The 13378-nt window shown below is 43.5% G+C and overlaps 1 protein-coding gene across 1 annotated transcript in view; it reads left to right on the forward strand.

Annotated features, from left to right (window-relative positions):
- Nucleotides 1–13378, forward strand: part of IL6R (interleukin 6 receptor) — a 64714-nt gene that overhangs the window by 18653 nt on the left and 32683 nt on the right. The window contains exons 2-6 of the mRNA XM_072647105.1: nucleotides 4561–4809; nucleotides 7201–7324; nucleotides 10394–10569; nucleotides 11165–11331; nucleotides 12374–12512. Coding sequence (XP_072503206.1) covers nucleotides 4561–4809; nucleotides 7201–7324; nucleotides 10394–10569; nucleotides 11165–11331; nucleotides 12374–12512 — 855 coding nt within the window. The remainder of the gene's footprint in view (nucleotides 1–4560; nucleotides 4810–7200; nucleotides 7325–10393; nucleotides 10570–11164; nucleotides 11332–12373; nucleotides 12513–13378) is intronic.

Genomic DNA, 13378 nt, shown 5'->3' on the forward strand with positions numbered 1-13378 from the left:
GACAACCCCAGTGACATAAATATTATCCTCAGATGAAGAAACTGAGGTGAAGAGAGATTGTGACTTGCTAAAGGTCAGACAGCTGGTGTCAGAGAGATTATTTGAACTCAGGTGTTCTTGACTCCGAGTTCTTTGTTGTAACCATTATGCCACCTAGTACATGTAGGAATAATTATAATTCAAATTGATAAGTGCATAAGAGAGGGGCGAACAAAGTGCTGTGGTCCTTTGTGGACCACAAAGTGCTATGGTCTGAGGTCCAGGATCTGGAGCTTCCTTCCCCTCCCCACCTCTCCAGGGGCTGGAGGCTTCTGTTCTTGGCAGCCAGCTCCTTTCTGATCAAACGTTCTCTTCCTGAAACAAGGCTATTCCTTGTCTTCTCTTTGACCACCTTCCAAATCCTCTCCTGCTATAATCTGAGAGAATGGGAGGGTGAGGTTGCAGGAAGCTCCAAAGCTGTTGTATGGTCCAGCCCATGACCTTTAAGCTCCAGCTCTGGACCAAGGGGCTCCTGGAGTTAGCAGCCACAAGTTGATTCTCTTACTTTGGCCCTGCTAGCCTCTTACATAAATGGGACTGGGAATCAGAAGTTTGTTTTTGCTGGCACAGAGCACAAGCAATCTGGGAGAGAGTTGGGAAATATGTGTTTGTGCATTCGTGTTTTTCTCTGATTTTGACGTTTACAAGTTTACTTGAAGAGAGATGGGAAAAAAAAACAACATGGATTGCCTCCATGCCTCCCCACGCCAACCCCCCCCCCACCCCCCCTTCCTACCCATTCCAAAAACCCACAAGCAGAAGCCAGGAATGGGGAAGATCAGAGCTGATTCCAATTCTTTGGCCATTGCCATAAAATCCAAAGAATTTGGGTTATTTCTCACTTGGCTTAGGTGAATCCTGCCCCTACTAGAGAACTGGGATTCTAGCGGCTTCAGCTACAAAATGCAGTAGGCATTGTTGCCTTGATTTCCAGGGATTCTGTCTCAGTTCCTTAGAGCCGTGGGCGAAGCACTGCTTTCCTTTTTCCTCCAGGGAAAACCCAGGGAGGTGGTGGAAACGTCCTTCCCTAGAGAACTTGAGGAATCCAGTCATTGTTTTGTGTCAGAGCTGGGTCATAGCCAAACCTTCTTAGAGTCAGAGATCTCTGAGATGGCCCCACCATTACTCCCATGGTTTCTAAAGGCATTGATTAAGTACTTGTCTTAGATGTGATGTGTGATGCACAGTTTGAATTTAAACAAGCAAGTTTTCTGCCCCCTGGGAGTCCACAGTCTAAGATAGGTAACATGGATTGTACAGGGAGAGATATCAATGTCTAATAACAGGTTAAGAATTTCTATTTTCCTATTAGCCCAGTCCCATCCAATAAGAGTATACTGAGTGCCTGCTACATGAGAAAACCAGTCTCTGCCCTGAAGGGGTTTATATTCTCCTGGAGGGACAAAGCATGTCAACATGTAAATCATATAAGCATGATAATTTGAGGAGCCTGATTCTCCTTGGAGACTTAATGGGAGTAAAAGGAGGACTTTTGTCACTACACAGAGAAATGACCATCTCTTGATTGTCAATCTCAGTCCTCCCTGCCCCCCCCATGCTCATGTGTTGTGCACATGCGTACCCACACTGTCTTTCTTATCTTTATTCTCTTTGAGTTAGAAGTTCCCTCAGAGCCCCAAAGTGAAAGGTTGTCTCCTCATGCCCTAATCCAATCCTGCCATGGGGGAGCTGTGACACCACCCCACTTTTACACCCCTCATCTTCCCATCCCTTTCAAACCACTGATGCTGAGGGTGATGACAGGAATTCAATTGGGTGATTCCTAGGTTCCCTTCCAACTTTGAAATTCAACAAATTCAAAATTTAGCAAATAACTTCTTGAGTGCCAACTGCATAAAGTGCCCTGCTAGGGGCTGGGGGAGGGGCAAAGTTTTGTTAAGACAGCCTTCACCCTCTTGGTGTTTAAGGTCTAGTCGGGGTATGAGAGAGTATGGTGCAGACTTAAGAATTAGGAGGGATCTTAGAAGTTACTGAGTACAAATACATCATTTTAGAGGAAACAAAGGCAAAGAAATGGAAAGTGACTTGCCCAAGGCTACACAGGGAGTAGGTCGCCATGTTGGGATTTGGACCCAGATAGAAAAAAACCTGAAAAGCTATGCCAATACTTGTCCTGGAATCTGGTGTTTGGGAAGGGGTGCTTGGACTATAAACAAGCTGTCTCTAAGAGAGTCTGAACATTTTGCTCCACAGAAGAAGGCGGGACTCCATTCAGCTCCAAACTGGTGGAGTTGTTGACCCAAATCTGATGCTAATTTGTTCATAGTCAGAATGAAAAGAATTGTTCACCCTCCTCCCAGGCCTGTCTCCTCCCCTCCACACATCCAAGTGCCAGGATGAGTTTAGAAAGGTGAATGTCTCTCCACACCTCCAGGCTCCCCCTTCCCCAGCACAGGGTGGAGGGAGTTATTGTGGGGACAGCAAACAGAAGTCACGGACATCCCCAAGGCAGGCCTCCAATGCTGAGTACGCTGAGAAGAGTAATGAAGGGAGGTTTGCTGAAGCATTCTGTCAGCCTCTTTGGCAAATATTGACACATACGTCCCCTCCCTTTCTGAAAGGGCCAGACACTGAGAAGGGCAGGGCAAAAGATGTGAAGGAGCAGAGAAAGCATGGATAGATGGGAAGATCCATAGGAAGATTCCATAGGGAAGATCCACAGACAACTAGTTTTGAGAAATCCTATGTTTAAGTTACTCTGTCTAAGAGAAGAAAATAGTCCTGAAGAGGAAATAGGAGGCCTCCAGGTAGGCTTCTACCTCTACTTCAGGTAAAGAGGGTTGCTAATGCAGAATTTGACCAACTCTGATCTGGCAGTGGATTCACAAGCATTATTTGTACTGGAGAATTTGGAGTACTCATGTTTCCTGGTCTTTTACCTTCTGAACTATCACATGTAGAGGCAGCTAGTGGTTTAATGGATGAAACACTGGGTCTGGAGTCAGGGAAGACCTGAGTTCAAATGTGGCCTCAGACGCTTACTAGGTGCCTCGGTGTTCTTCTCTGTACAATGGATGGGGGGGTAATGATAAGAGTTGTTTGTTGCCATACTATTTTATGAGGACAACCGTTTGAAAAATTTTAGTGTAATTTTTTATCTTTTTTTTTTTGCAACATGGCTAATATGGAAATATGTTTTGCATAATTGCACATGTATAATCTATATCAAAGTGCTTGCCTTTTCAAGGAGGTGGAGGAGAGGTAGGGAAGGAAAGAGGTAAAAAATTTGGAATTCAAAATTTTAAAATGTTAAAAATTTTTGTTTGCATGGAATTGAGAAAAAAATTTTTAAAAAGAGAAAAAAATCTTAGTGCACTATTAAAATTTGAGTTACTACTCTTAAGAGTAAATTTGGCAGTGGAGTGAGACTCCAAAAAGCTATACAATTTCAAGGTAACTGCAAGGCAGACTCAAGGTCTCCCGTCCACTGTACCTCTGGTACTTCCAGCCCAGACTCTCACTGAATGCAGAGCTTGCCTCCAGGACTGCCAGTCCCCACTCTGGATTCAGTTAGAGAGTATGTCCCCTAAACTGAGGCAGCCTTTGGCTTTTTGGAGTCAAAGCTGTTTGACTCCCCGGTTCTGAAGGCGTGGAAGAGCAGCACTGCTCTAAAGGGCAGGGCTTTGTGCAGAGCTGTTGTCAGGTCTGTGTGGAGAGTAAACACAGATCTTTTCATGTGACTCGAGGCCAAGGTACAGGTTGAGGTCCAAGGACGTGACAAGTCAGCACCTTTTGGTCAACAGGAGTTAGGCACATCCTCAGTGCCATAGAATAATAATATTAGCTGATCCAAAGATAGAATGGAGTGGCAGACAGACGGATGGACAAAGACAGAAAGATAAAGGAAAGGAAGGAAGGAAGGAAAGAAGGAAGGAAAAAAGGAAAGACAGAAGGAAAGAAGAAAGGAAGGAAGGGAGAAAACTGGGGCCAAGAGGTGGGGACACAGAAGGATGCTGGAGTCCATCCTGAGCTGCCAGGGCGAGCCATGGGGACGCTTGGCTCATGGGAGAGCTCAGTTTCCTTACCTCAATTTTCTTATCTTCCTTTGAGAGTGTTTAACTTTCTTCAAGACTCAGCTCAAGTACCTCCACCAGGCCTCCTCCCTCCCTGCAAATTATTTCATATTTGTTTTGTAGATATTTTGAATTCACTTATATTTGTACATGTTGGCCCTTTTCTTTTCATTAGAGCAGGCTTGCATAACCCGTGACCTGCCAAAGGATTTTGGGCGGCGTAGAGTTATCCTCTAGATTTTTCACAGGCTGCCTGAAATCCTTTGGCATGCCATAAGCAGCCCACTGCAGGTTTTGCAGGCTTGCAGTACAGTGTAGGCTCCTCAAGGGTAGGGATGGTACCTTTTGTCTTTGTGTGCTCAGCACTTAGCACTCGTAGGAAGGGTTTAATAAATGTTTGCCAAATGAACGAAAGGGTTGGACTCCAGATATCAAAGATCCCTCCAGATTCCAGAGTCTATGGTTCTATGTCTTCTCTCTTTCACAGATGTGCCAGGTGATATGCTGAGTCAGGTGCTTGGTGCCCCCATCACTCTGACCTGCCTGGATGGGGAATTGGAGATGAATGCCACCATTCACTGGAAACTGGAGGATGAGCCCATAGGCCCACAGCTTGGCCGAAGGGAAATGGTGGGAGGAAAGCTATTACTGAAGTCAGTGCAGTATAACGACTCGGGAAACTACACCTGCTACCTGGACAGTCACCTGGTGAGGACCCTACCTCTGCTGGTGGTTGGTGAGTAACAACCCCGGAACATTGCTCTGTTGGCATTCTTTTGGAAGGTCTTTCCAATACATCCTCCATCACCTCAACTCTGATTAGACCTTTGTACTGCTATTGGGCTAACCTTCCTTAGAGATCTGGTCACATCACATGCCTTTGCTCAAAAAGTTTTGGTAGTGCCTTACAGACTGCTGGGCCAAATTCAGATTCTTTTCTTTGGCATTTAAGATCCTCCATAATCAAGTGCCACCTAACCCAGATTTCCTGATTTATTTTATGCTACCTGCTTCTACAATTTCTAATTCCTAGCCAAATTGGACAACTAGTTCCCACTATTCTTCACATATATACTCATATATCTATATCTACATATATATCTACACACACACATATATACATATATATCTACACATAGCTCTTTGATTACACCGCTCCTTATGCCTGTGGTATCTTTGCCTCTTTTTGTCTGTTGAACTTTTACCTAGTCTTTAAAGCCCAACTGAAATGCCATCTCCTTCAGAAAGCCTTCTCCGAACCCTCCCTCTGTCATCGACACCTTCCTTCTTAGACCTTACATAGAGCATTTGGCTTGGCACCTTTCTAATGTATTTGGGTAAAATTGCGTTTCAGACTAATCTGTACTTGTGTTATTATATTCTCTTCCTAGACTAAATGCTCCATGAGTCAGGGGACCTTTCTTTATTTAAACTTGCTGTCTTCAGTGCCTAGCACTGTGTACAGTAGATGTGTATTAAACAGACACTTTCAGATACGTGCCATGGCTGAAAAAAATCCCTTTAATATCCTGTTATTTACTTGATCCAAGAAGTTACAGGAAAAGCTTATTATATTTGCCAGCAAGTGACAGGATACTGGAGAATATTCTGGCTCATGGCTAGGCTGGGTGTCTCGCAGCTCAGGACCCAGAGAGTTCAGAACTTTACTCATAGTGAATTAGGTAGTTTAGGTCCCACTGATATTAGAAATATACTGACTGCTTCTCTTCCTCATGGCTTATCTCAGTGAACTGGAAGATATTTTAAATAGTACAAGGAAAGGAAGACCCTCTAATGGAAATATGGTGTCTTAGCCATGTAACCTGAGTTAGCCACTCCTCCCAGAGTAGAACTGTATCTTTTAGCCCAGTAAGTATTCAGTAGTTTATGAACTGTGCAGAAGAGGACTGCATCAAACACAGTGCCTAGAACATCGTAGGCACACCATGGCAGGCAGGCAGCTAGGTGGGGAAGTAGCTAGAGTGCTGGACCTGGATTCAGGAAGACTCATTTTCCTGAGTTCAAATTTGGCCTCTGACATTCACTAACTGTGTGACCCTGGGCAAGTCACTTAAACCTATTTGCCTCAGTTTCCTCATCTGTCAAATGAACTGGAGAAGGAAATGGCAAACCACTTCAATATCTTTCCAAGGAAACCCCAAATGAGGTCATGAAGAGTGGACTGACTGAAGTAATTGAACAACAATGTGCCAGGCACTGGGCTAAACACTGGGCATGCAGATACCAGCAAGGAAGACTGTCCCTACCCTCAAGGAATCTACATTATAACAGGGCTTAAGATAACATATAACAGGGAGTTAGAAAGAAAGGAGTACAAGGGTCTTGGCTTGGTCTACGACATGGCCTCAAGGTCAGTGGAGCCGAAAGCTGGCCTATGACTGCATCCTGATTGATGGATTGTGGAGAGGTAGTATAGGACAGTCAAAATACAAGTGCAAAGGACAGTAGACTTGGAGTGAGTCTAGAGCTGGATATGAACCCCAGGCCTTTTATTTACTAATTTGTGGGACACTCCCCCTCTTTGGCATTTGGGATGAGGAGACTTTAGCTGTTCGACGTTCCTGTCCTTGACATTCAAGGTCAGGGATGTTCAGGGAGGCTTGGATGTTCTCTGAGGTCTCCTCTACCCTTAGAGTTTGATGGAATAGAATTTAATATCCACAGTTACTAACCTCTGTTGCTCTCCTTTCCCTGAGAGGTAGCAAGGTACAGTAGAATGAATGAGTGCTCAATTGGGAATGAATAGACATAGGAGGTTCAAATCCCATTTCTGTCCCTTACTACCTATATGAGCCCCTTTGATTTTTCTGTGACTCAGTTTCTTTATCTGGACTAAATGGTCTCTGAGGTCTGGTCCCAGATCTAAATCTATAATCTTCTGATTCCACTTCCTAGGAGGGAAATGAGACCTCTGACCCCTTGAATTTTTACAAAGCCCTAGTTAGAATATAGTGTACTGCTCAACTTGTCTGTCCTCTCCAGTATGGAAATCTCTGTGGGGTATAAAGGTGGAGTGTTTTTCAAATTTGTTCTCTTTAGACTGTCTGGTCCTCTCATAACCTGGACTGCTGCTGTGACAACACTTCTATTATGATTTCCTTTTCAGGTCCTCCTGAAGAGCCCATATGCTCATGCCGAAGGAAGAGTTTCATCAGTGGTGTTCACTGCGAATGGAGCCTCCGAAGGAAACCGTCCCCACAGACTAAGGCTGTCTTGTTAGTGAGACAGGTGTAAGTGTCTTGGGAGATGATTTCATTTTAAAATCAGGTCATCTTGGGGAAGGGAGAAGAAGGTCTTTAGAAGTCATGACACACAAGGCCCTGGGTGCTGAGAAAATAAAGGAAATATTGTTGGATTGAGCCACAGGCAAGTACAAGGCCTGGCCTGGCATGATCTGAGGAGTTCCAGGAAGGCCCCTAAAATATCTCCCCCGCTGGCTCATAATGATGACAAATGTCAGAAGGCAGAAATAAGAGTGACTGATGGAAGTTACATAGAGGACAAATTTAGCTCCATTGAAGGAAGAACTTCCTCCCAGTTAGAGCTGGATGAGAAATAGAATGACCTGCCTCAGGAGGTGGTGAGTTCCCTGTCACTGAAAGCTTCCAGGGAGGGTTAGATGACCCTTTGTGGCAGGTGTTGTAGAGGTACAGATGAGAGAACTTCTGATTTCTAACAAACACAGTGTCTTCTAACACTGAGATCCTGATTTTATGCCTGAAATTCTACCATCCGTGAGTCATTTCTTGGGCTTGTTTTTATTATTTATAACTAGCATTTACATAGGCTTTAAGGTTTGAAAATGCTTTCTATAAATTATCCCATTTAGTCCTTGCAACAACTTTGAGAGATGTCCTATTAAAATGCAAATTAGCCAGGTTGGAAAGACGTGCCAAGTCATAGCACATAGTAGGTACTTACTAAATGTTTTTTGCTGTGACTTGAATGAGATAAAAGAGAGAATGAGACAGAGAAAAAGGACAAGAGAGAGGGATGGAGGGAGAGAGAGAGACAGAGAGAGAGAAAGAGAGAGAGTGAATTCACTTACTGAGAGTACAGTATACCTGGGCACTCCTATAGGCAGGATACCATGAAGGCACAGGACACATGGGGATGGGTACTACAATGGGGAGAAGAGAGGATTCCAGAAGAGGAAGTGGAAAGTGACAAAGATATACTGGGCCTGTTTCGTAATCTTTTCGAGCAACGGACAGCCCCGCAGCTAAGGCTCCTTTAATCCAAATGTTTTCCGAACTAATCTAACAAGATAAACACACATGTCAAATTCAAAGCTTCTTTGGGCTCCCGTACCAAACCTTGCCCTGAGAGCTTCCCCAAAGGAGTTATTCTTAAAACCATAGTTTGGAGATTACCAGTAGTCTTTCAGGGGTCCTTTTGCTCAGGATAGAAAGGTTTATTTTAAAATTTACGTGCCAAAAATCTGGAAATGAAGAGATGGTTCTTGCCCTATTGAGAAAAACACTAAAGAGTATTTAAAGTTATTATTACTTTAAGAATCACTCCCAAGAAAGGAATATAGACATCTCCTGGCTTACCCGATTTTACTTACACTGTATTTCAAGTCTTTATTTGTAAATGGGCTATTTAGAACTTGGAGTTCAACTTGAGTCATGGTATGCCTAGGGGGGTAGAGTGCTGAGCCTGGAGTCAGGAAGGCCTGAGTTCAAATTCAGCTTTAGACACTTAATAGCTGTGTGACTCCTAGGCAAATTACTTAACCCTGTTTGCCTTGATTTCCTCATCTGTAAAATGAGCTGGAGAAGGAAATGACAAACCACTATAGTATCTTTGCTAAGAAAACTCCAAATGGGGTTATGGAGAGTCAGATCTGATTAAACAACAAAAAGGCCCAGTGTGATAAGATTACCAGCTAAAAAGCATGCAAAAACCTGTTTAATGTGTGATGTAACTGAAATTTTGTATGTTTACTTGCAGTGGAAAATAGTAGGAAACAATGTGACAGAACACGTAGAGTACATTATTTCTGCTAGAATACTCTGCTTCTAGCTTCAGCATTTCCTGGTAAGGTAGCCTTTTCAAGACTCAGTCTTGGACTCTCAGGTTGATTCACACCCAAGTATAAATGGATGATGACAGGAGGGAGCTGATGAAGGAAAGAAGGCGTGAGTTATAGGCCCTTCAGCCTGCCTCTCCTTGAGTCCTACTTTACTCTCCAGGGGGTACTCATGAAAGAGACATAGAAACACATTTTCTACTCATACAGTCATAGGATCATAGCTGGAAGGGACTTCAGAACCCTGGAGTCCAACCCACTTACTTTACTGATGAGCAAACAGAGACCCATGGAGGTAAGGTGACTTTCCCAAGATTTCACAGATTCTAAGGCCAGAAGTGGGAATTGAGACCAGGTCTTCTGTACTGAAGCTGGAGCTTTATCCTAGAGTATTGACTATAGAGAGTGCTTAAAGCCCTTGTAGTCTTTTACATAAAAGCATTAATGCTTAGACCCTGGTAAGATTAATTATTTAAAATGGTAGTGGATAGAGCCCTTGTAGTCTTTTACATAAAAGCATTAATGCTTAGACCCTGGTAAGATTAATTATTTAAAATGGTAGTGGATAGAGCTCCAGGCCTAGAGTCAGAAAGACCCGAATTCAAGTCTGGCCTCAGACACTTCCTAGCTGTGGAACCTTGGGCGAGTCACTTAACCCTGTTTGCCTCAGTCTCCTCCTCTGTAAAATGAATTAGAAAAGGAAATGACAAACCACTCCAGTATCTTTGCCAAGAAAACCCCAAAATGGGTCACAAAGAGTGGGACACAACTGAAAAACGATAACTTCTGAATCCACAGCCAGGGAGCAATCTCTCTGAGTTTCCACTTCCTCCTCTGTAATATGGGAATAATATTTACAATAAATAATAGGCAGCTCACAGGGCCACTGTAAGACTAAAATGAGATATGTTAGGAGGTAGTGGCTGCACTTACGATGTCATTGGCTTTGCCAGAAATTCCCTCTACCAATGCAGGTTGTTATCTTCTTTGCAGTTTATAGTCAGAGTTGCCTAGAGCATTGCCTGTTCGAGTCAGGACTTGAACCCAGGGCTTCCTGGCTTTGAGACTGACTCTTTATATCCCCCACCATTCTGCCTCTTATGTAAACCTCAGAATACCATAGAAAGATCAGTTATCGATTGCCAAGTCAGTTCTCCAGTATAATTCTTGCCTCTATTTGCTTTTGATTGTATCCAACAGAAGCAGTATAACAGGGAGGCTAAAAATGAAACTTTTGGGGATCTTGGTCTTATGTCTTTGGCAGACAGAAAGAAGAAACTTTCCAGAGGCCGTGTCACTACTTGCGGGGATCCCAGAAGTTCGCTTGCCACTTGAATCTTGGGGAAGATGATGACTCCCTGTACTTGGTTGCCTTATGTATTGCCAATGGGGTCATGAGGAAGTCCAGCAAAGCCTACCGATTCAAGGGCTTTGAAGTCCGTAAGTATGGTTCAGACTGCCTCCTCCATCTGCCTAGGAGAGGTCTCAGAAGCCTGGGGACAGAGGGTGTTGTGAGGATGGGGCTCCTGGTCAAACCCTTGTGGTGGGTCAGCCATTTTGCAAGGATTGGGGTAGTGGTTTGCTGGTGAATTTTTAACAAAAAGCTCTCTAGGAAAAAAAGATCCTGTGATATACTCTTATGTTAAGTCTCCTATTTTTTTTCCATCACTTTGTTAAGTCTAGATGATCCACAAAACCCAAAATCAAACCCTCATTTGTAGCATTTTGCCAGCTTCCAAGATTATGCTGAAAATTTGACAGACAGCTCTAATCCCAGGAGCCTTCGCATACACACTACTGAGTGGGGGCGTAGGGAGGTCAGGGATAAGGTTTGTTTGCAAGAAGCCTGAGTACCAGTGGCATTCAGCTGCCTAGATGTCCTGTTAGGATAACTATCAGCAGAGGCTGCTATGTATTGATTGATTAAATAAATGAAGGTATGAATGAATAGGGAAGATCTGTACTAAGCTTGCCCCTTATAGCAGGTACACTTCTCATTTCTCTCTCCCTCTCCTTTCTTTCCATCGCTTCCCAGTTCAACCAGATCCTCCAACCAATATCACAGTCACAGCCATGGACAAAAGCCCCCATCGACTCAATGTCACCTGGAAAGACCCACCTTCCTGGAACTCCATTTACTACCGACTTCAATTTGAGCTCCGGTATCGGGCTGAAAAATCCAAGGTTTATACAACCATCCAGGTCAGTTCAATTTTACCCTTCCCTTCATGATTTATGGGCATGTGGAAAGCTCCTCAAAGAGATAGTTAAGCCACCATATGGAGATATGTGGAGGAACAATGATTTTTGAAGTATGGTAGTGGGTGGGTGGAGGGGGAGTGCTCAGAGGCTGGAATTTTCTTCAGTGATAGAAATTATCACCTGCCTCTGACTTAGTAGATAAATCCCAGGGAATTGCCCAAGTGACTTTCCCAGGTTCACACAGTTACTAAGTGCCAGCAGAGCCAAAACTCACCACTTTCATTGAGGTGACACAGTGTCCAGCATATTCTCCAATCAGCTTCTTAAAAGGGTAGGTCCAGTGGGGGCCATGGGAGCAGGACTGGATCATATTGAGAAAGACTCATATAGATAGCCTTTGGTGGTGGTTGTTATTCAGTTGTTTCAGTTGTGTCTGACTCGTGACCCATTTGGGATTTACTTGGCAAAGTTACTGGGGTGGTCACCATTTCCTCCTCCATCTCATTTTACAGATGAGGAAACTGAGGCAAACAGGGTTAAGTGACTTGCCCAGGGTCACATAGCTAGTAAACCAGATTTGAACTCAGGTCTTCCTAACTCCAGGCCCAGTTTTTTATCTATTGCACCACCTACCTGCTCCTGGCAGAGTTAGAAGGAAAGAAATGTTTTGAAGATTTAAAGTGCTATTGAAATGTATTATTATTTATCACTAAGGAACTGCCCTGATTTAGATAAAAAGCTGGTAGAACTGGTTAGAAGTTGGCCCCATTAATTGATGGTTAAAAGTTATAAAGACAGAGTAGACTCATGTGTACATATGCACTGGAGTATTATAGGTGTATGTGGTCAAAGACATTTTATGCTTTGCATTTGTGTGATTGTGAATACTCGTACATGCGTATATACATGTGCAAATGCTCTGGAGATATGTTAGGTCCACATGTACGTATGTGCATGCCCATACGTGACTGTCTCTTTGTGTGTGTGTGTGTGCATGCACATGCTAATTCATCTCCTGTGTCTTTGTGCCTTTCTCTTTCAGAGGAAGGATCAACACTCATTGATTATCAGTGATGCCTTGATGGGCACAAGGCATATTGTGCAGATTCGGGCCCGGGAGGAGTTCAATCATGGCAAATGGAGTGAATGGAGCAAGGAGATCACGGGCACCCCATGGACAGGTAGAACTGGGGAGGGGGTAGATCCTGTGCCTTTGTTCTTGACTTTTTAAAAGCTCAATGATGATGGATGACTTAAAGCAGTAGTGTCAAACTCAAAATAGAAATGGGGCCACTACACCACACCCAAGAATCCTTAGCAGTTGCATATTGACTTGTTGTTGTTGAGTTGTCTGACTCTTTGTGACCACTTTTGGTCTTTTCTTGGCAAAGATACTGGAAAGCTTTGCTATTTCCTTCTCCAGCTCATTTGACAGATGAGGAAACTGAAGCAAACAAGATTAAGTGACTTGCCCAGGGTCACACAGCGAGTAAGTGTCTAAGGCTGGATTTGAACTCATGAAGATGAATCTTCCTGATTCCAACCTCACTGCTCTATCCACTGGCCATCTGCATATTGACTTTGAAAGCCATGTGTTAATATTACATATGTTCTATTCTATTTTTATTTATTTTGTTAAATATTTTTCATTTACATTTTAATCTGATTCAGGCAGGTGACCCACAGGCCAAATATTTGACATTTCTGACTTAAAGGACCCTGGAGCTTTAGAGTGGGTAGGGGCCTTAGAGATCATGCACTTTAATCTCCTGCAGGACTGTCCTCTATAATGTACTCAACAGGTAACCAGTCATCTAGACCCCATTTGAACACTTCCAATAACAGGGAACTTATTATCTCACAAGATAAGCAGCTAGATGGCCTACTGGGTAGACTATTGGACATGAAGTCAAGAAGACTTGAGTTCAAATTTGTCCCCAGACCCTTTTTAGCTGTATGATCCTAGGCAAGTCACTTAAATTCTGTTTTTCAGCTCCCCAAGTGTAAAATGGAGATAATTATAGAACCTACCTCCTAGAGCTGTTGT

Source organism: Notamacropus eugenii, chromosome 2, assembly GCF_028372415.1.
Source record: "Notamacropus eugenii isolate mMacEug1 chromosome 2, mMacEug1.pri_v2, whole genome shotgun sequence".
NCBI lineage: Eukaryota > Metazoa > Chordata > Mammalia > Diprotodontia > Macropodidae > Notamacropus > Notamacropus eugenii.